At 32.2% G+C, this 20,303-nt stretch overlaps 1 protein-coding gene across 1 annotated transcript; it reads right to left on the bottom strand.

Moving 5' to 3' along the window:
* Positions 1-7,508: 7,508 nt before the first annotated feature.
* Positions 7,509-19,692, bottom strand: LOC126708990 (tryptophan--tRNA ligase, chloroplastic/mitochondrial). The gene is made up of 15 exons (XM_050409054.1): positions 19,482-19,692; positions 19,239-19,382; positions 18,985-19,072; positions 18,006-18,047; positions 15,951-16,040; positions 15,723-15,845; positions 13,275-13,346; positions 12,912-13,024; positions 12,758-12,779; positions 12,610-12,675; positions 11,963-12,019; positions 11,222-11,268; positions 10,952-11,033; positions 9,878-9,967; positions 7,509-8,090 (listed from the first exon to the last, which is right to left on the bottom strand). The coding sequence occupies exons 1-15, from the start codon at positions 19,550-19,552 to the stop codon at positions 7,956-7,958; spliced, it is 1,242 nt and encodes a 413-aa protein (XP_050265011.1). The 5' UTR covers positions 19,553-19,692; the 3' UTR covers positions 7,509-7,955.
* Between the last annotated feature and the right edge of the window lie 611 nt (positions 19,693-20,303).

Raw genomic sequence — 20,303 nt, 5'->3', positions numbered from 1 at the left:
TGTTTTTTTGAAAGAATGTTTCAATCTATAACGTCCGTTCTTGATAATAGCTCTTTATTATCAAACCAAGACAATAATCAGTTTTTTATGTAGGTGGAGATTGAACTCCAGATCGCTTATTCAACCATCAGAGATTTTACCAATTAAACTAACTAGAATCCACAAGTTGAGAAAATGTTATGTTCATTTATTTTCACAATAAACTGTTAAATAGTAAATTATTATTGGCTGTTACTTATGGCAAAAAAATAATTTCACTAGGGAGTTCAGATTAGAACTAGTAACAATACGCATTCAACCTTTCTCTCAAAAAAAAAAAAAACAATATGCATTCTTGTTAGTTAGAAATAGAATATGTTTCACAAACTTTTTTTCATGTATATTGACATGATTTGTTGTAATCTTTTAATTTTTTAATTTTATAAAAGGTTAGAAAGATTTGTTGTAATAAAAAAAAAAATATATATATATATATATATATATATCACTTTTATCTAGGTCTCTCACTAATATCATTTTTATTAAAAATGAATTACAGTAGCTTATATTAACAATTGTGAAAAGGATTTCAAAAATATACTTGGTCTTTCCCCTTGACCATGAACCCCTTTGTATTTTTGATTCACTCAATTATTTTATTTTCCAATCGAAAGAGAAGGAAATCCTTAGACTTATTGTAAAAAAATGTCACTTTTAATTAAACCCCCAAATCAGTAGGGAAAAAAAAGGGCTAAAATGCAAAACCAATCCCCTAATTTCTTCTGAATTCATTTTAGTTCTCTAATTTTGCTTTCATTTATTTCAGTCTATAAATTTCAAATTTATTCAATTAAAGTCTTTCCATCAATTTTTGTTAAATTTTTTTTAATTTAAAAAATTGAAAAATTAACCGCAACATATAACAAAAGTTAATGGAAAAGCCTTAATTGAATAAACTTTTTTTTGAAAATTAAAATGAACAAAAGCAAAGATAGAAGACTCAAATGAATTTTAGTGAAAAATAAAGGGTAAATTTGCATTTTAACCTAAAAAAAACCATTATAGGATCTCATTCCTAATTTGACCCCCGAATCTTTAAAATCCTAACTCTACGTCTAACTGAGTAAAGAAGTAGCCAGGGCTGTAAAGAGTAGACTATAAACTCATATGGCTACCCTTTTCCAATTTACACTTTTTTTTAAGGAGGAAATTGCATTCATAATTATTCAGAGATTTGGTTTACATCAAAGATCAAACAGCAATTGAGAATGCTAGGACAGGTAGTCCTCTACCCAGATTTCTATATGCTCTATATTTGGATTTGATTCCCTGTCAGCTCAGTGATGTTTCCCCATGGGGCCATGCTCGCTGCAGTACTTTGAACTTTGAACTTTGAGAGGCCTTGAGTTTGACTATGATCAACTTTTATTGTCACGTCTCTTACACTTATGTCTAGAGCGTCAAATAAATGAATGAGTTTGGGTTGGACATAAATGAGTTGGGTATATAAAACTATTTACTTACAACTTACTTAACCAATTAATTATAACTCATATCTAATCTAATCCAATTATTATAAGTAAAACCCAACTCACCCAATTTCTCAATAATTGATGAATATATGACAAAAATACCCCTAAAAACTCTAAAATAGCCAATATACCCTTAAATTTAAAATATTACCAAAATACCCTTAAAACTTGAAAATGACCAAAATACTCATAGATTATGTCCATCTATATCCTTTTTATATCCTCTTCATTTTTCAACAAATTAAATGCGCTCTTAATAAGCTTAATCTATATGATATTAATTGACAAAAATGTCATTCAATTTGAAAGTCAGCTAGCTTTCTCTTTAGAAGCAAGTCATTTACCTTAAGTGATAACATATATTTTATAGGACAAAATTTGACTACAAACTTTGTTTTGTTGTAGTCAGTGGTTACAACTGCCACTAAAAAAGTTAATATAGTTACATATTTTAAAAAACCTAACCGTTGGATTGTATATTCTTTATACTTTCCATACATATGTCAAATTTTATGCCAATTAGAAGTTATTTACTATTTGATCCATAAACTTATTTTTTACGCATAATTTTAAACTACAAAAATTTGAAATTTAAACATTTGATTAATAACATAACTATTGATTTTTAATCTTTTAGAAATTTTACAAGTACATAGGATATAAGAAGAAAATGTTATCCATTGGTGGATTTGTCAAAATTCACATCTAATGAAAATATATTGAATCAAATTGTAGTTATTAGCTTCAACCAAGTTTGTAGTCAAACTTTGTCATATGTTATATGTGAGAACAGGTTACCCCTCACCCCTAAATAATAATAACAATGATGATGATGATTGCTTGAGCATAAAACAATTTTACTAAGTCTAGTCTCTTTTTATATTTATTATAGATTACTCAAAGATGAAGATTTGCTTTAAGATAGGAGTATTCTGTATTGATGAAAAGATGAGAAAGAGAGTCACTTGAGATGATTCAAGTTGAGAAGATGAAAAGGTAGAAGAATGTCAAAAATAACATTATTAGAAGCAATAAAAAAATGACATATCAGTTAAGGAAATAAATAATAACAAAAAGTGTGATTTGAGATAGAATAGAATGGAGGAAAATAACACATATGACTGACATTAATTAATTTGTCTAGAATTTATAGTCGACCCCAAAAATTTTGAGACTAAGGCTTCATTGCTATTGTGGTTTGGGTGGTGTTGTGGTTTTAAGTAAAATCCAACTTTGTGCTAGGAAAGCAAAAACAAAAAAGTAAAAAAGCAGAGGAAAAAAAAAGTTCACTTGTAATTCAATTTGGACAAATGTCCTTTTTTTATCTTTTTTTTAGAAAATCCTACTTTAATTACTTGAAAATACACAAAGTTCCATTTTGGTTCTTAAAATTTAAAATGCTGCTAATGAATTTTTAAATAGTTTAACATTCTTATTTAAGCCCTTTAATTTGATAGTCTTATTAAATATATAATATGTTAACTTTTTATTATGTGACAACGTATTGAATGAATGAAAATTGAGAAATGCTAAGTTTACAATATTTTTACAACAATTTCACAATAAATCCTATGAAACAAGTTGTTATTGATAGGTAAAAAATAATAATATCAGTAATTGCCCTTGATTAGAAATAGTAGTAGCTTACGACCTAATAATTGTTGTAAAAATATTGTAGATGGTAGTATTACTCATAAAAATTACTGCTAGTATTTGCATACTTAAGTCACCTAAAATGCTCATAAAAAAATTAAAAAATAAAAAAACTTAGTTCACCTAAAGTGCCGATGACGTTTGTAATTACATATAAAAAATGAAAATTAATGTTATAATTACAAACTATTTTATAACATTTTTACAAAATTTTGATGTGACAAACTTTTTATTAGTTTTTATCTAAACCCACTATTAATATCACTTTTTTATTTACCAATAATCATTTACTACATTAGCAGTTAGTAAAAAAAAATTATAAAAAAATTTGTATTTCTAGCATTACTCAAAAATAACAATGATGTGGCAATTTTTTTATTTGACTTATCACTATGGCATTCTTTTATTTTTAATTAATAAAAAATAATGCAAAAAAAAGCTATTATGTGGCTTTTTTTATTTTCTTTTTTTTATAAAATGAGTATACCATAGATATTTATGACGCGGTATTTACTCTGGCTGCCAAGTTGTTTGTCGACACTTTCTGCCGCATCCGAATAATGGAAGGAATAAAGTACAATTTGTTAAATTATTGGAAGACTTTTTTTTTTTTTTTTTTTTTTTGAGAATCTAAATTATTGGAAGACTTGATTCTACCTTTCTCAACTTTGTATGGATCACATTGAAACACCCTTTTTTTTTTTTTTTTGTGCGCCCAAAATAGGTATAAGCCAATTATATATTAAAAAAATAAAAAATAAAGTATAAGCCATTATTTTCAAATCCTTTATTATTTTTGGAAATTTTAGATTTGAACAGGAGAGGATCTTATCTATTTTGAGTTTTGATACTTTTAAAGATAGGAATTGAAACTTTTTTTTTAACGGTCAATAAAGTGGAATTCAACATAAAATATCGCACCCAAAAGCGCCAAAGACAAGTAAGATGATTCTGGGTTTATCTAATTGATAGAGCTCATATAGATTTTACAAAGAGAAGAGCTTATTAATATTACAAACTTTAATATGTAAGTCTTATAGAGTTACAAATTTATGTGTCAATTATTAAACCTATAACGAAGGAATAAATAAAAAATTTATTTATTTTCTATTTGATACCCACTTATGGATGGAATCCTTGCAATTACTATGCAGATTGTATACTCCACAAAGCTCCTGTAACTAACATGTCAACAATATAACTTGAAAACAGGTTTTTTTTTTTTTTGAACTTAAAAAATGGTGAGTTTTTGCAGATTTATTTTTTTAATTAGTGTTCCAATGTAAAAAAATTTATATTAGGATGTCCAGAAAACCAGCAGAGAGAGGTTATTATTGTATGGTAGACTTTTTCCAATCCTTTGGAAAGGGGGATAATAAATCAATTATATTGAAAATTACCGCGGACAGGTCTGCCTTCAAATCTAAAGACTCCGATAGCTTTTATTGCTGCCTAAAAGGTGTCAAGCACCCATATAAAAGGGTTTGGCTTATGGTAAGAATTATTGCGTATGCCTTTTTTTTTTAGGTAAATAGGAATAATTATTGTGTAGTTCGAAAGCATTACTCCCTCCTCTCATATGAGGAGTGGGCTCCATAGTGGGTCTCACGTGCAAGGTCCATTCCTCGTGAGAGGGGGAGCAATATTTTCGGACTGCCTAATAAATTTCCGTTAAATGAAAGGAGGACAAGCAAAATTTGAACCCCATACCCAAGCACCACAAGAGATAAAAGAACCATTAAGATATCCCTCAAACTCCAAAATTATTTTATACACAAAATATATTATACTTCTCTTTTGTATAAATATGGATATCACATATGATATCGACATGAAATCCACTTTAATAAAAGAGGAATGTACAGTACCATTAAGATATCCATCATAAGAACCAATAAGATGATCCTCAAACTCCAAAATTATTTCATACACAATATATTATACTGCTTTTTTATATAAACATTGATGGGCCAAAATGGGCATTTATCCCTTTTGCCCAAAAAAGTAGCAAAATGCCCATATTCTGAAACTATCTAGCAAAATGCTTCTATTTTGAAACTCAATTTTTAAAAAATTGAGTTTTAATGAAAAACTCAATTTGATGAAAATCAAGTAATGTGAGAAATTTTACATGAAACTCAAATTCTATGTTTTTTTTTTTTTTTTTTAGTTTGATTTCACATAACTCGATTTTCTAAAAATCGAGTTTAAAACAGGAGTATTTTGTTAGATAGTTTCAGAACAGAGACATTTTGTTTGAAAGTTTTGGCGAAATGAGCAAATGCCCATTTTGGCAAACATTGATGTCATGTGTGATCTCAACATGAAATCCACTTTAATAAAAGAGGAATGTACAGTACAATAAGTGTGCTAAATAATTTCACGTTTGTGTGGTTAGAAAATACATGCTAAATCAATAAGCATCTTAGAAAGTCAGCAGTCCTTTCAAGCAAGAATTTTTTGTTCTTTTATAATTTTGTAACCCATACCTCGAGAAGGAAAATAACGCATAAATAACTCATCTATTTCTATGGTTTTATACACTTTAAAAATCTTGGTGCAACCCAAATTATTGAAACCTTTAACCGATCCTAAATTGTTATAAAATAACAAAAATGTAAATGAAAACGGGTCAAGCTCCATCAAGATTAACAGAATGCCATCCTATCATTGTTATACCATAATAAAATAGTTACCTCAATGAGCAAACAGATACAGCTTCAATAATCCAGATTATTTTGAGTTTCTTAATTTCATGACCTATGGGCTCTATGTTAGTGCAGTTCTTCAAAGTGGCGCATAAAATTACAAAAAGCTACAGAAGACAGCCATGACCATGAAATAACCAAAAGTAACAAATAAGAAAATGGAAAAACATGGAAAGATACAATTCAAAATGAGAAAATTCTCTTAAAATAAGAATGACCTCTATTGATAAAAATATGAGAAAGTCGCTTGAGATAATTTGGCCATGTGTAAAGAAAAACGATTAATTCACCAAAAAGAAAGAGTGAGATGATGCAAATTGAGGAAAAAAAAAAAAGTAGATGAAGACCAAAAATAACATTAACAGTAGTTAAAAGGAAAATGTCAATTAAGTAAGTAATAAAAGTTATAGCTTCAAATAGAATAGAATGCAGGAAAAGAATACATGTAACTGAGCCTAACTAATCTCATTAAGGGTTCCTGGCCGAGTCCAAAAAAATTAAGACTAAGGCTTTGTTGTTGTCATACCAACAAATAAGAAGAAAAAATATCCACAAATGATGGAAATGAGAATACTAGCTTTAGATTATTAGACAGTGGTCCTTATAATTTCTTTGTATATTGCCCTCTCTCTACAATGCTCACCGCCATAAGGAGAAAGGAGAGAATAGTTGAGAAGGGATTCTCCTTTCCACCCAACAAATAGAGGAGGAGAGCGCATGGAAAGATTTTACAGAACAATTGACATTTCCCAGTATCACTCCAACTGAAATTCCAGACGTGTGGGGACATGTCCCCCCTTTGTAAAAGAAACAAAACACTTTGGGCTGGTGGAGTGGAGTGGGATGAGAGAAACAAAAAGTTTATCTTTCCCCCCTTTCATTGGAGAGATTAAAATTCCCTCTTGCTATCATTCTCTCCTGTGTTGATAAGAATCCTAGAATGGACATGATAAACTCTACATGAGTAATAGTTAGGTCTGGATTCTAAATTAAAATGAGCTTCCAGAACAGAATTCTCAACAAAAAAAACTTTAATAAAACCATTCCTTATTTGAACGTATAATTTAGTACACGTTTGGATAGAAATGATTTCTCCTGCGTTTGCTTTTTTTTTTTTTTTTTGGTTGCACGTGCATTTAGGCTTCTGAACAGTAACCCGCGCGTGAAGAGTAACTTTTTTATTATTTTTTTATTGTTTTCAGTTTTCAATTTTCAGCAAAATAGTAGTATCCAAACGGACCCTTAGTCATCTAGAAATTACAACATTAAAAAAACTTTGAAGACTTCTACAAAACTGAAAATTATAGAGTTTTCCTACAGTCAGCGCACCATACAGGGCTGTTAATGCCCCTTATCAGCATACATCATGAGTTGAGTACTGCATGTCTATAATCAGCTCAACTAAAAAGAGTTTAACGTTGATGATGGTCATTGCTATGGATTCTATGAATAGCAGCATGTTTCTATTGGGGTGGTCCATGACAGTTTAAATGGAAAGCCTAGCTTGTTAGTGAAGAACCCTAGACAATATCTGCAATATTTTTATCAAATTTTACCGGTGAAGTTTTTCTAAATATCATGTTGGTAAGGATATCCTACAAAATACAAGGAAAAGGATAAAAGAAAGTACAATCAATAACATGAATTCAGTGCAACTGCCTTATATTACATCAATTTAGTGGAGAGACAAAACAACATTATATTAGTTCTAGTCAGGCTGACTGAATAAATACTATATGACAAATGTGAGAACACAATTAGTTCTTATAATGTGGTCAATTTCTATTACATAACAAATGGTGGTTCAAATTTCTAAAGAATAAGATTAAATGAAATCTAAAAATTACCTGGTTCTTTAAAGCTATATGTATATACTTTATGAAAATCAGGACAAGACAAGGTAGAGATAACTTCATGAAAATTTGTGGAGCCTTCAGGTAAAATTTTCTTTTTCACTCGTAAAGAATATGCTAATAGATATACTTCAAAAATTTGTGGGCAACGACATGCCGCCCAAAACTTAAATTTAGGTGCTGTCTTACTCAGCTTTTAGCATGAATTCTTCCTGCAGCATCAATTCTGCTCATCTCCGCAAGAATCCCATTGCCTGGTAGACATTATTTAGAGTAGCATCTGCTATATCTGCAGCTTTTGTAGCACCTTCTGCCAAGACTCTATCCAAATAAGCTGAATCAGACATGATTTCCTCGTAGCGGACCTGCATAAGTTGAAAACCTATTGGTGATGGCAACACCATGATCACTTTTTTTTTTATAGATAATTAGAGTTTTATTGATGAAAAAGAACAATGTGTTTACGATTGTAAACTCACTGCCCTTGAAACAAATACAATCAAATCATAAGGAAAGTCTGATAGAGATAAGGAAATCAGACAAGGAACTACAAAAAGGGAATGAGCTCTAACTCGAATGGCATTTCTTCCAACCATAAAGAATAAGATGGAGGGGCAACACAGGTAAAAAAGTGGCAAATGAATTGTTAAATTTCAAAAAGTAGAAGAAAAGGAAGAAAAGAATAACCAGAGAGTTGTTAGTACAAAAAGGGAAATTACAAAAATTATCACGTAAAAAATAATCTTGCACTGGCAGAAAAATACAAGTGCATACCCCAAAAGCAATGTGAACAAAAATACCTGCATGCACAAATTATTTGCTTATAGATGTAGACACAATGCATATTGATACCCAGAGCCAATGAGCTCTAGCTCAAATGGCATTTCTTCCAACCATAAAGAATAAGATGGAGGGGCAACACAGGTAAAAAACAACTGTGCCGCATCCACACGTGCACCAGTGCAAGCAACACTCCCCCCCCCCCCCCCCCGGAACACACACACATACAAGTAGAGTCAGTAGACAAGTACGTCACAGAATACAGATAGGTGCACATATTAAAAGGAAAGGATCTGAGCAAACAGGGGCATGGTTGGTTTTCAACTTCCAACTTGCACCAGTATGAGTTCAAAAGGTTCAGTGAAAAGAAGGTTAGGAAAACTCCAGCATATTACGGCAACTACAATAGTTTTTACCCAAAAAAATCAGTGCCAATTATTGACTTGGTGAAGAAGAAAACACAGAAACATATTTTTAGTGCTAATCATTGCCACAGTAGAGACAAGAATGCAAAAAAAATTGCAATTGACACCACCAATGAGTCAAATTTAAGCACTTCAGCAATAATTCCTACTATGCAATTATCATGAATTATGTTAAACTCTACAATTAAAATCATTAAACAAAAAAAGATATGCATAATTATAATCTCCTGCCCAACTGGCATCAGTTTGTGTATGGATAGACAATAATAATTTCAAGTTTGGCTACACTTATGGGAAGTCATACGCAGCTTATTTGTTAATAGCTTGCTGAAACAAACTTAGTATTTACAGCATAGAATCTGATTCTTAAAAATTTAATAATAGAAAAATAACAAAAAGAAATGATAACACAAAAAGAAAACTAATTTCAAAACTTTTTTCAACTTTATGATGTAAGGTAGCAGTTAAAAAAAGAAAAATCTTAGGAAAAATATTAAAGCTTTTCTTCCTTTTACAAATTTCGAACAGACCCCAGGCTACTAAAAATAAAGTTACATTTACTGAGTTGCTCCTTTTAATAAAATGTCAGCATGCACTATCACAATCAAGAGCTTTGAAGTGTGGCTAATGTGAGGCCACTAGTTACAGGCTGCTGCTCAATCACAACAGCATAACCACTGTGAACCTATAAAATGCACTAAACAGTTTCTAAACACATGTTATCTACTTGGTACTAAAAGTAAGCATCTCTTTGGTATTAAAAGCAAATATTCTTGTGCGAACTGAAAGAAAGAACCAAGTAAAAAGCACAGCATGCACACATCAATTATCATGTGCTATAACTTATTGAATAAGGCATCATGTTAGAAGTAGAAACCTGGATAGGTTGCAGTCAATTATCATGTGCTATAACTTATTGAATAAGGCATCATGTTAGAAGTAGAAACCTGGATAGGTTGCAGATGATCAATCAAGGCGTCTGTTAAAAGGATTTTAAATGTACCCCAGTTCATATTTTCGCATTCCTGTGCAACTTCCTGTATTAAAAAAATAAATATTAAGCAGAATAGCTTTCAGGGTGGAATTCAAAAAATGTAACAGCTACTATATGATTGTCAAATTTAAAAATTAAAAAAAAAAAAAAAAAAATCGGCAATTCTTATACAGAAAACTCAAATAGAAAATTCTTTTTATTGGTAAGTTACACACTCACATGCAGTCAATCGGTCTTCAACCTTGAACTCACCATACACCTCATTCTTACGGGGAGGAGATGCTATTTGAACTAAAGCTAGAGCTCAGCGGTTTGTATAAATCAAAATTTAAATACACTTTTCTAAACTAAATTTTAAATACAAAATATTCCCAAGGAAACTAGGAATCCCAACCTAACCACAGCATATATGAATATATGGCACTATAATTATAACAATGAACACTATCTTCAACAAATTGTTTTATATCTGATAGTCTCTCCAGTTGATTTAATCTCACTGTCACCTCTCAGAATTGGATTACTAAGTCCATAAATTTAGATTTTACTTCTAAAGTTAAATATGCTGCATCAAGTTTTCAGTAGAGTCCATCAAAATAACAAATATTTTAAATTACAAAAAATCAATAATAATCATAAATATAACAGATTCTCATAACCTCTAGATCTCAACTAATTGATCTCCCCGATAAACATAAGCCGATCATCCTAAGATTTATTTAAATAATAATAATAAAGAAAGAAAGAAAGATAACCATAAAGAAAATTGAGTCCTCGGGTGCGTTTGGGAAGCGCGTTTTGCGCTTTCCACGTCTGCGTCTAGCTAATTCTTTTTTTTCTTTTTTAAAGTCCAGCGCCTGGTGCACTGTTCATGTCGTATGACCAGTAACCAAAAAAACATTTTTTATTGTTTTCACTTTTCACTTTTTAGTTTTCAGCAAAATAAACAGTATCCAAACGCATACTTCTAATGAGTAATGGGCATCATCAATTTACTACAAGGAAAATAATAGGTGCATTTGACAACCTCTTTTGTCTTCCCTGACAAGAGCTGATATATGGAAAGAAGATTGTTGGATTCAGGTCTTTCAGGATTGTCGAATTCCAAGCTGTAAGAATTGCAAGAAAACACACAGAACATAAAAGAGTTTACAAGACCTTACATTTGAAAATTTGTTTGAAAAAATTAAGGTCAGAATAGAAAATGACTTCAATGTACAGGAGAATATCAACAAGACAGAGCATCAAAAGGGTAGACAATTCATGAGATGGAAAATGCAAAGATTAAAGTACTAACCCAATAAATGAGTCGGTTTTGCAACGCTTTATCTTGTTTGCTATTACCTTCAAAAGAAACAAGTGGAAGGAGCAAAACAGAATAACAATTAGAAACTAACAAATCAAATATCTTCATTTGTCTTATAATTTTATCATATCAAGATAAAATTCATTGAAGATGAACACATAATTAAGATATGCAAAACTGAAATCCTAGCACTTAACAGAACCAAGTATCAATAAATGGTTCCCATCTCAAAAAGAAAACAGGTTTGCAATCAAATATAAGTTACTTAAGAACAACAACAACAACAACAACCAAAGTCAGCTTTGGATCCTCAATAGAATAGTCAAGGTTGGCCACATGTATTCGTTTCCACCATTCTATTTTATCCAAAGTCATACTCTCTATCACCTTCTTAATTGACATGCCCTTTTTTACTACTTCTATTAATATTATTTTAGGTCTTCTCATGACTATCATTATTAGAATACCTCAAATGATCACCATGATAGACTGATAGTATATATAAGTATAGAGAACTACCTTATGTCCAGAGCTAATTGCTTTGGCATGATGCTAAATCCAGGAGCCAATACTTGCTTGATATAGCATGTGTATGTGGAGGATATCAATATGTACTCTTTGATGTTAGCAATTAGCATCAATGATATATATTACCTCATGTTACCATTAATATAGTAAAATAAAATAAATTACATTACACATACATGTCAAAACTCAAGCACGCCTACTTACATCTTTTGAATCAAGAAGATTGATTCGAGATTGATCAGAAGGTGCAGACTTGGACATCTATAAGAACGAACCCCAAAAAGATGTTAGTTTGTATGTAAAAAGCGTTTCTCCAAAACACACACACACACATATACATATAGATTATATAAAACCTTAAAGAATCTTAGTTACTATGATTTATTGATCGGGAATGTCTATTTCGACTTATTATCTGGGTAATTGAAAACTTATGTTCCATTATTAAAATTAAAAATAAAATAAAATTGAACTTCTAAAGAGAACCATTTACCCGTTTTATAGAATATCATCCACCCATGAAATTGGAATTTACTTTTAATCTCAAGAATATTTAACAAGGGGCAAAAGCCCATGAAAAATCCAATTTGTACTAGTTTCTTTCTTGGCCAATTTAAATTCCAGTTGAACTGAAACATACTTGCAAAAGTTTCTGACAGGAAAATGTCAAGCAGTGCAATATTGAATTAGTTTTCACTTATATTTATTGCCTGGTTTGATGCTAAAATAAATACAACCATTCAACCTTATAAATAAATTTAAGGTAGACTTTGTATCTTTAAAAAAAAAAAAAAGGCACTACTCGGTATAAAACCATAAAGGAAACTACTGGGGAATAAGGACAAGCGAACCTTGGAAAGGCCATCAGTGAGGGACATAACTCGGGCTCCAGCTGGTGGTATAAGGGGCTCAGGAACCTACATCAAGAAAAACATTTAAAAAAGAAATGTTTGTGTTGCATAATACCTGAGCTCAATTAACAGGTTTCAACAAATGCACCTTAAAGATAGTGCCACCTCGCCTGTGACCAGAACATAAAAATATGAAGGGTCAACTCAATAATGCAGAAATACAAAAGGAGGCTAAGAAAATGGAATATAGTCAACCACTTTAGAAGGTTAATTTCCATTCCAAGTTGAAATATATTTCTTACCCACCCAATTTCTTCCACTTCCTTCCTCCATATAAAAAATTAACACGCTCAGCCAGTTCACGAGTTAACTCCAGGTGCTGCTTCTGATCCTCACCGACAGGGACAAAGTCAGACTGCAGAGGCATGCTGGAGCTTATAAGAATCATGCATTTTCAGGGTAATTATTAATCATCTTGAGATTAAATATGCAGAGTCACAAAACAAATTATTGTGGTTATTGTAAAAAAATAAAAATGTTACTGCCGCAAGAACCTCTGCTACACTTATTAAGAGGAGAAGATTCTTTTGTTTACTCATAAAAACTTCCAAGACAAATAGATTTTCTACATCCTAAAACATAAAGCTGCAGATATTGAAGAGAACCTGATATAAAAGAATATCAGAAGCCATCAGAACAGGATAAGTCAAAAGAGCAACAGCAACATTTTCATCCCCCTACAAAACGAAATTAAATAAAAAATAATAATTTAATTCAATGAAAAAAACATACAGTCAAAAGTAGAATACACAAAAAGACTAAGATAGAAGATAGATTGGGGTCTACTATGAAGAAAAAACAATCTTTAATCATAATTTGAAAATTAGAACTTATAAGCATAAGATGATCTTTTTTTATTTATTTTAATAAGTAATAATTGATTTCATTGTAAGAGTGCAAAAAGGGGCGCAACCCTATTTCATGGGATGTCTTCAAAATGACAATTAACACAAAATTGTCAAAAATTACAAGAAATTTAATATTATCATAGAACAATGGACATCTTATTGTTGGTTTGTCACATCCAAATACCCTTTCATAAATAAAAGCCATAAATAGGATTTTTTTCCCCTCTGGTCATCGAAGCTAAGTGCTAAGGCACTGCTGTACCTGGAAATTTGATGTTAGATTGATGAATTTTAATTATTAAATTTTAATAATTGAAGAAAATTTCTATCTTTTTTTTATTTATTAATTTATAAGAATATAAGAAAAATTCTATCAATTGGATTATTCTTCAAATGTTACATTAACTATCCCACGGGACTGGTTCAACCCTTTGCACACCAACCAGATTCTCATGCACTAGAATAATGATTCAATGATTAAATTCATAATTTTTTAACAACTTAAGTTTTGGGACAAACAATTACTTATCATGGTATTAGAGCCCTGGGTAGTGGGTGGCAAGGTTATCAAACTCCCTTTCGCAATTGGAGTGGGGATGGGTGTTATACTTAGAGCCTACATAAGTGTGCATAAAACAAGGCAAGACCACAAAGTCCATACAAATGATCTTGAGAAATGGCCCAACAATGTAGTATTGCCAATAGTGCTAGATCAAAGAGCATGGAAGAACTAATATAATATCATTGGGCCCAGCTCCATACACTAAAGATTTTGAAACCCATATGTTATATGCTATATGAAGGCATCAATTGGAGTCTCCCCAAAGCGTTATCTCCCCAACAAGTGGTATTAGAGTTAGGATTCTGAAACCCTTCTCCCTGTCATCCTCCTTTTCCAGTGTTCCTTCCTGCAATGCCTCCATCCAACAGCATTCCTACAGCTATTTAAGCATTGTCCCCCTTGGACATCGAAACATCATTTCGAGTTTTTGAGCATTCAACTTGAAAGATCTAAAGCCAATCTAAAAAAAAAGGAACAAAAATCAACCCAAAACAACGCCACATGCGTTCTCACATACCACTCTGCACATTAGATCCACAAACTCATGCACTGCAAGAATCTTCCATGCATCAGACATTTGTGATGCTACCATATGCCAATGTCATTTGGCAAACGTTGCTACTCTCCTCTGACCATCGATGTCACCATCCTCTAGCCACCATTCATCAACAACTGCTGCTACTGCCAGCTTCTATCTCTCATATGCCATCCCCAAGCCACCATTCCTTTGTTGATACTCCTCATGCCACAGCTACAACCATCTTTCAACAATAGTAGTTGTTGCCTAGTCACTGGTGCAACTGTTCTCTAGTTCTAGTAGTAGTAGCAGTCATCCATCAACGACCATCATTGTCCGTTGCCCCTGCCAAAGTTTTCATGTGTTTCACTCCTCATCCTACTTGGTCCATTCTACATCCCATCCGGTTATTCATGGTCATGGTTTTTCATGAGTTTACATTCCAAACTTAATTTGTCTTCAAGCTTCCACATTGGGTTTAAGGGAGACATTAGGATATTTTATAATATCACAATAAATACATAAACCATGTTTTTGTAGAATAACATGAATTATCGCACTTTTGTAATACCCTACATAAGCCTAGAAATAAGGACTATCATGATTTTAGGGTTACCATACTCAATCTAACGTATTCCTACATTAAGCTCATCTTAAGTTCTTTGCATATACTTTAGAATAGTAAATATGTAGTTGTTTGAGGCTTTCTACAAATGATGTACACCGTTAGGCTGAACCACGTTAACTCTTTTATTTTCCCTTTCTCCCTTTACATTATTTTCTTCTTTCTACTTTATCACGTATCAGAGCAAGTAGTCCCAATTTCAAACTGTGACTTCGCTCTACCTCCCATCTTAAAAGTTAAAAAATCTCACATGTTGAACCCCACATATTAAGAGGAAGTACATAAGGGAGAGTGTTAGAATAATAGTTAAGTGATTATTCTCACTATTTCCTAACAGCTTAAACTTTGGGAACAAGCAGTACTTTATCAACATGCAAGAATACTTAAATGCTTTTCTATTGGTAAGAACAAATATTTTTTAAGTAACGGATAAGAAGTACAGGTTTAATAAATAATTAAAACACACAAAAAGATGCAGCTGTCATACAGCTATAAACGCACCGCCTTGCGGGATTTCTCTTTAAATTGAATCATTCTGTTGAGCCAACCAATGGGTGTTGCAGAACTCAGTAACCACATTAGTTCTACATGTGCACGAACATGAGACTGCACAAAAACAGAAGCCTGTATATACAAGTAAGATTCACTCATTCAAAAGAGATATAAATACTTTTAGCTTGAATAGAGAATTTGAAACAGTGTTATTAAGGACTAATAGCCGTCTCAAACCTTCGAAGTGTCCACTCCACATGCCAAATAAATGGCTGCAGTATCCCTTGTTGCCTTTGATAGTTGCTGTGCATCATATGGTAATGTAATCTGTAATCTGAAGCTGTTAATAACCCATACTGTTGTACAAAAACAAGAAACATTTTGCTATGAGTATACTGTTTATGAAGTGCGACTAAAAACATAGTCTGCACTGTCCATTTATTTCTGTCAAAAAGAAAAAACTATATTAAAACGATGATAATAACGGCACTCTCAGAAATGGAGATGCTTAAGTAGCATCTTCTATCCACAATTATTGGTCTCTGTGCAAATACTTTCAGAAGAAAAGCCTCAAATATGAATATATGGTATCAATATAAAGACTAACTTGGCAACAAAATACCATGATAAGGAAAGACTCGTGCCATAATAATTTGGACCAATGATCTGATTATGGCTTCTGGCATCCTTTTTACAGGTAAATATGTTTCATGACTTAGGACTCACCTAGACTACTCAATTAGCATAGCTAAAACTGCTTAATGCCAATTCTCTTTGAACTTAAGAACACAGTATACATAGAGGCAGATCCATGATAAGGATTCTATTAAAATATATATATATCTCTTTATTCAAAGAGAAGATGGTCCAATTCATAGGAAGTGAAACAAAACCACCCTAAAGAATTACAATCTGAAATTCAAAAGGTCTAAAAAAAAGAAGGAAGGGGTACCGCCGGTAGCAGTCATCCAATCATGCAGAGATCTCAAAAAAAAGACCATTTAATAAATTAATAGCATGTGCAGAATTTTAACATCTTCAAAAATCCTACTTTCATCCCTCTCCACATTTTCCACAATACACACAAAGGAACAAAATTCAAGATTTTTGAACCCGTGTGACAATCAAATATTCCTTGCCAACTATCAGGCATCTAAATCACACAGAGTCTACGTCATTACCAAAAGTACAACAAATAATGTAAATAGAAATGGCCAAATTTCTCTTGCCACTAAACAATCAAGTAAAAGATGATCAACTAACTCCACTACTTTTGCACATACAACACTGACTCCCTAAAGTAAATGACTGCTTTCAAAATTGACAAAACCAAAACAGCAATACTTGTAGAATAACAAATTAATGAGTAGGAAAATAACTGTGGACCCCATAACTTGTCCCCTTCATAACTCCCAAGATTATGATTCATTAGAATTTTGGCACTCATTATTCAAGGTATGTGGTTTTAAATTACATATGATACGTGGAAACAATAAGTAACAGAAATTTGCTTGTATTTATATACATCTAGCATGAAGATAACCCAAATTTGAAAAACATGGGAGTTTATTTCAAGCTTCAAGTTGGGTGCAGTGATAAAGGGCATTTATCCAAGAATCTTCCAACTTCAGAATGCATAGAGGCTTGTTGATTTGCCCTTAAGGCAAAGGCCTTGACACCCTTGCTAGTGTTGTTAAAAGCATGCTTAAGCGAATTCAAAGCTCAAAGCTCAAAACTCAAAGTCCCAAGGTCTGAGCACTTTGCTTGGCCAAAGGGAAGCTTGTTTAATGAAGGGTGCTTCAAGCACACTTTTCTGGCACACTTTTCAGAAAAAGCACCAAGTACGCTTCTTTTTGGCTAGAAAATATATGAATTTTTAAAATTAACCGTCCGATCTTGAAGGATGACATGAACCATTAATGTATTATACAAACACTATTCCTTAGGTGTTCCTAAGGCATGCACATCTAGCATAATGATACAACTTAGTTTGATAAATTTTGGAGTAAGTGCCCCAAACAACAAGTAAGCAATGCAATCTAAAAGATATTTCAATGGAGATTAAAGAGCTTAGAGGATATTGATGGACACTACTGGTCCGTTTGGATTGAGGGGGAGTGGAGGAAAGTAGAGGGGAATAGCGTAGAATTGGCTAGAAATTAGCCTATTTCTAGCCAACTCTACTCTACTCCCCCCTCCATCCAAACAGGCCATAAGACTAAGGATATACCTCCAATCATGTACATTAATTAATTTGTAACTTCAAAGCTTTGAATCGAGTACAAAACTTACCGCATGGAGGTCCACAATAAAGAAGAGAGTATCATATGAATTCTGAAATAATGAAACCAAAGCGTGGATTACTAAAACTTTTATAATAAGAACAATGCATAAATCTTTACTTAATAAAATATATTTCTTTCTTGAAGAGTGTATAACCAAGTCATATTTTCAAAATGACAACCACCTCCTTGAAGAAGAGTGAGCAATAGAGAATCTATTAACTATGATGTAAAGGGTCCTTTTATCATATAAGATTCTTTAGTGACCCAGATAGGCATATGTGAGAAAAGAAGGGATACCTCATTCATTGTGGTATAAATCAGCAAGCTAAACTTTAATATACGCATGATACAAATTGGTTGTAAGAACAACACATACATTTCATCCCACCATTCAATGGGACAAAAGATATGAATCCCATTTAAACATGTAGGGCACACAATAGCAAACTCATATAGTCATCCGCAATCTTAATTTCATATGTTGTTACTCTCAACAAAGAAAGAGAAGTAATACACATTCCAAAAAAAAAAAGACATTGAAATATGATTATTCAAGCTCATAACTGCAATGCAACATTTCGAAATCCAAAGGAAAACTAAGACCGAGAGAGGTTGGTAGGTATGTAATTTAATTATCAGATGTAAAATAATATAGAAAATTATTAGTCCACAACTCTGCAACAGATCATCTTACGTGACTCTGTTAGAGCCCAAAACATTATAGTGATTCACACAATCTTATTCAAGGTCCAAACACTATTTTGTCTAGTTCAAGAGGCTGGCATGGATTGGCTTTCAAGACATTTTTTGCAACATGTTTGCATGAATAATATCCAATCCTATAACAAAAATGTTTTTATCTTTTATTAGCAAGTTACATTACCGATATGAGGCTATGATATTATCTAATAAGCAACTAATGCTGTGTTCAAGTTTTGGATAAAACAGTTTCACAACAAGACCATATTGAAGAAAGTCGAAACAACCTGAAGTGAAATCCAATTCTTTATAGCACCAAGATAATTTCCAAGGTGAATAGATCCAGTTGGTTGAACTCCAGACACTATTCTCTTCCTGTAAAACAAAAGGGTTCAAAATTGAATTTCATAAAACAAACAACCTAAATTCCAAAAAGATTTGCAGCCAAAGAATCAGTCATAAACCAATAAGTATAAAACTAAGAAATCAATTTAAAAAGAGAAGAAGAGTAAATGAATAAAGAAATAGAAGACGGAATTACTTCACAGTGGTGGGAGGACTTTGTGGCACAAGGGGTTCAGAGTCAGAGACCGAGACACTACAAAAGCAACGGAAACGAATGGGGCGCCGAGAAGGACTGACAAAACCAGTTGTTTTCATGTACTTCACTGGGAAGTGACCACGCCTGCTTCAAATGAAATGAGAATCGTTATAGATGAGCGAGGATACATGCTACATTGGAGAGAGAGAAAGAGAGAGAGAGAGAGAGAGAGAGAGAGAGTACACTAGTGATGGAGTAAAGCGTGGATAGGAGTGTGAGAGAGTGAGGAAGTGGGAGAGAACTGGACGACCCATCTTCTTCTTCTTCTTCTTGGTTTGTTTGTTGTTTGTGTCGAGTGGTTTCGCAGTTTTGATTTTGTTATCCTAGCGAGGCGTGTTCGAGGCCAGATGGATAGACTTGTTTTGAGTGTTTCATCAATTTTGGTCTTTCTGCCCGGCTCTTGCAAAGTAGTATTTATGTTGGGACTTCCGATTTGGTATATGGTGTGGTAAAAAACTGTTACCATGGAATTCTTTTTCGTTTTACCCCCCAATAAGTAAAAAAACATGTCGTTATAAGTGACTGATATCCACAACATGACAATAAATTCCCATAAAAAATGACAATAAATTATAGACAGTCTTGTACTTCAAATTTTTTTTTTTTTAGAGAATGAACTTGTAATTCAACTCGTACTCCTACAATGTTTATAACAAAAACGATTAGGTTTATACTATCCCTACTTTAACTATCCTCAAGAAGAAAAATGACAACAAATCATCTGTCCTGCATCAATGAATATTGTATGTGTGTATATATATATATATATATATATATATAAGGGTGAAATGAAATTATGGTAACCTTTAAATTTTTATAGGGACAAGCAAACCGAAGGGTTAGTTTAATTGTTCTCAGTACAACATGAGATCTATGATCTAGGATTCTTTTTTTATTTTTTTCTTTTTTCAATTTGCCCTAATTAAATTTGCATTGTAAACATATTGAAAAAATGGTACATTTTTTATCCTTTTAAAGTAATTAAGGAAAATAAAATGAATAGAT

The sequence above is a fragment of the Quercus robur genome, chromosome 12 (genome assembly GCF_932294415.1).
Source record: "Quercus robur chromosome 12, dhQueRobu3.1, whole genome shotgun sequence".
NCBI lineage: Eukaryota > Viridiplantae > Streptophyta > Magnoliopsida > Fagales > Fagaceae > Quercus > Quercus robur.
This window is presented reverse-complemented; position numbering and strand designations above follow the sequence as displayed.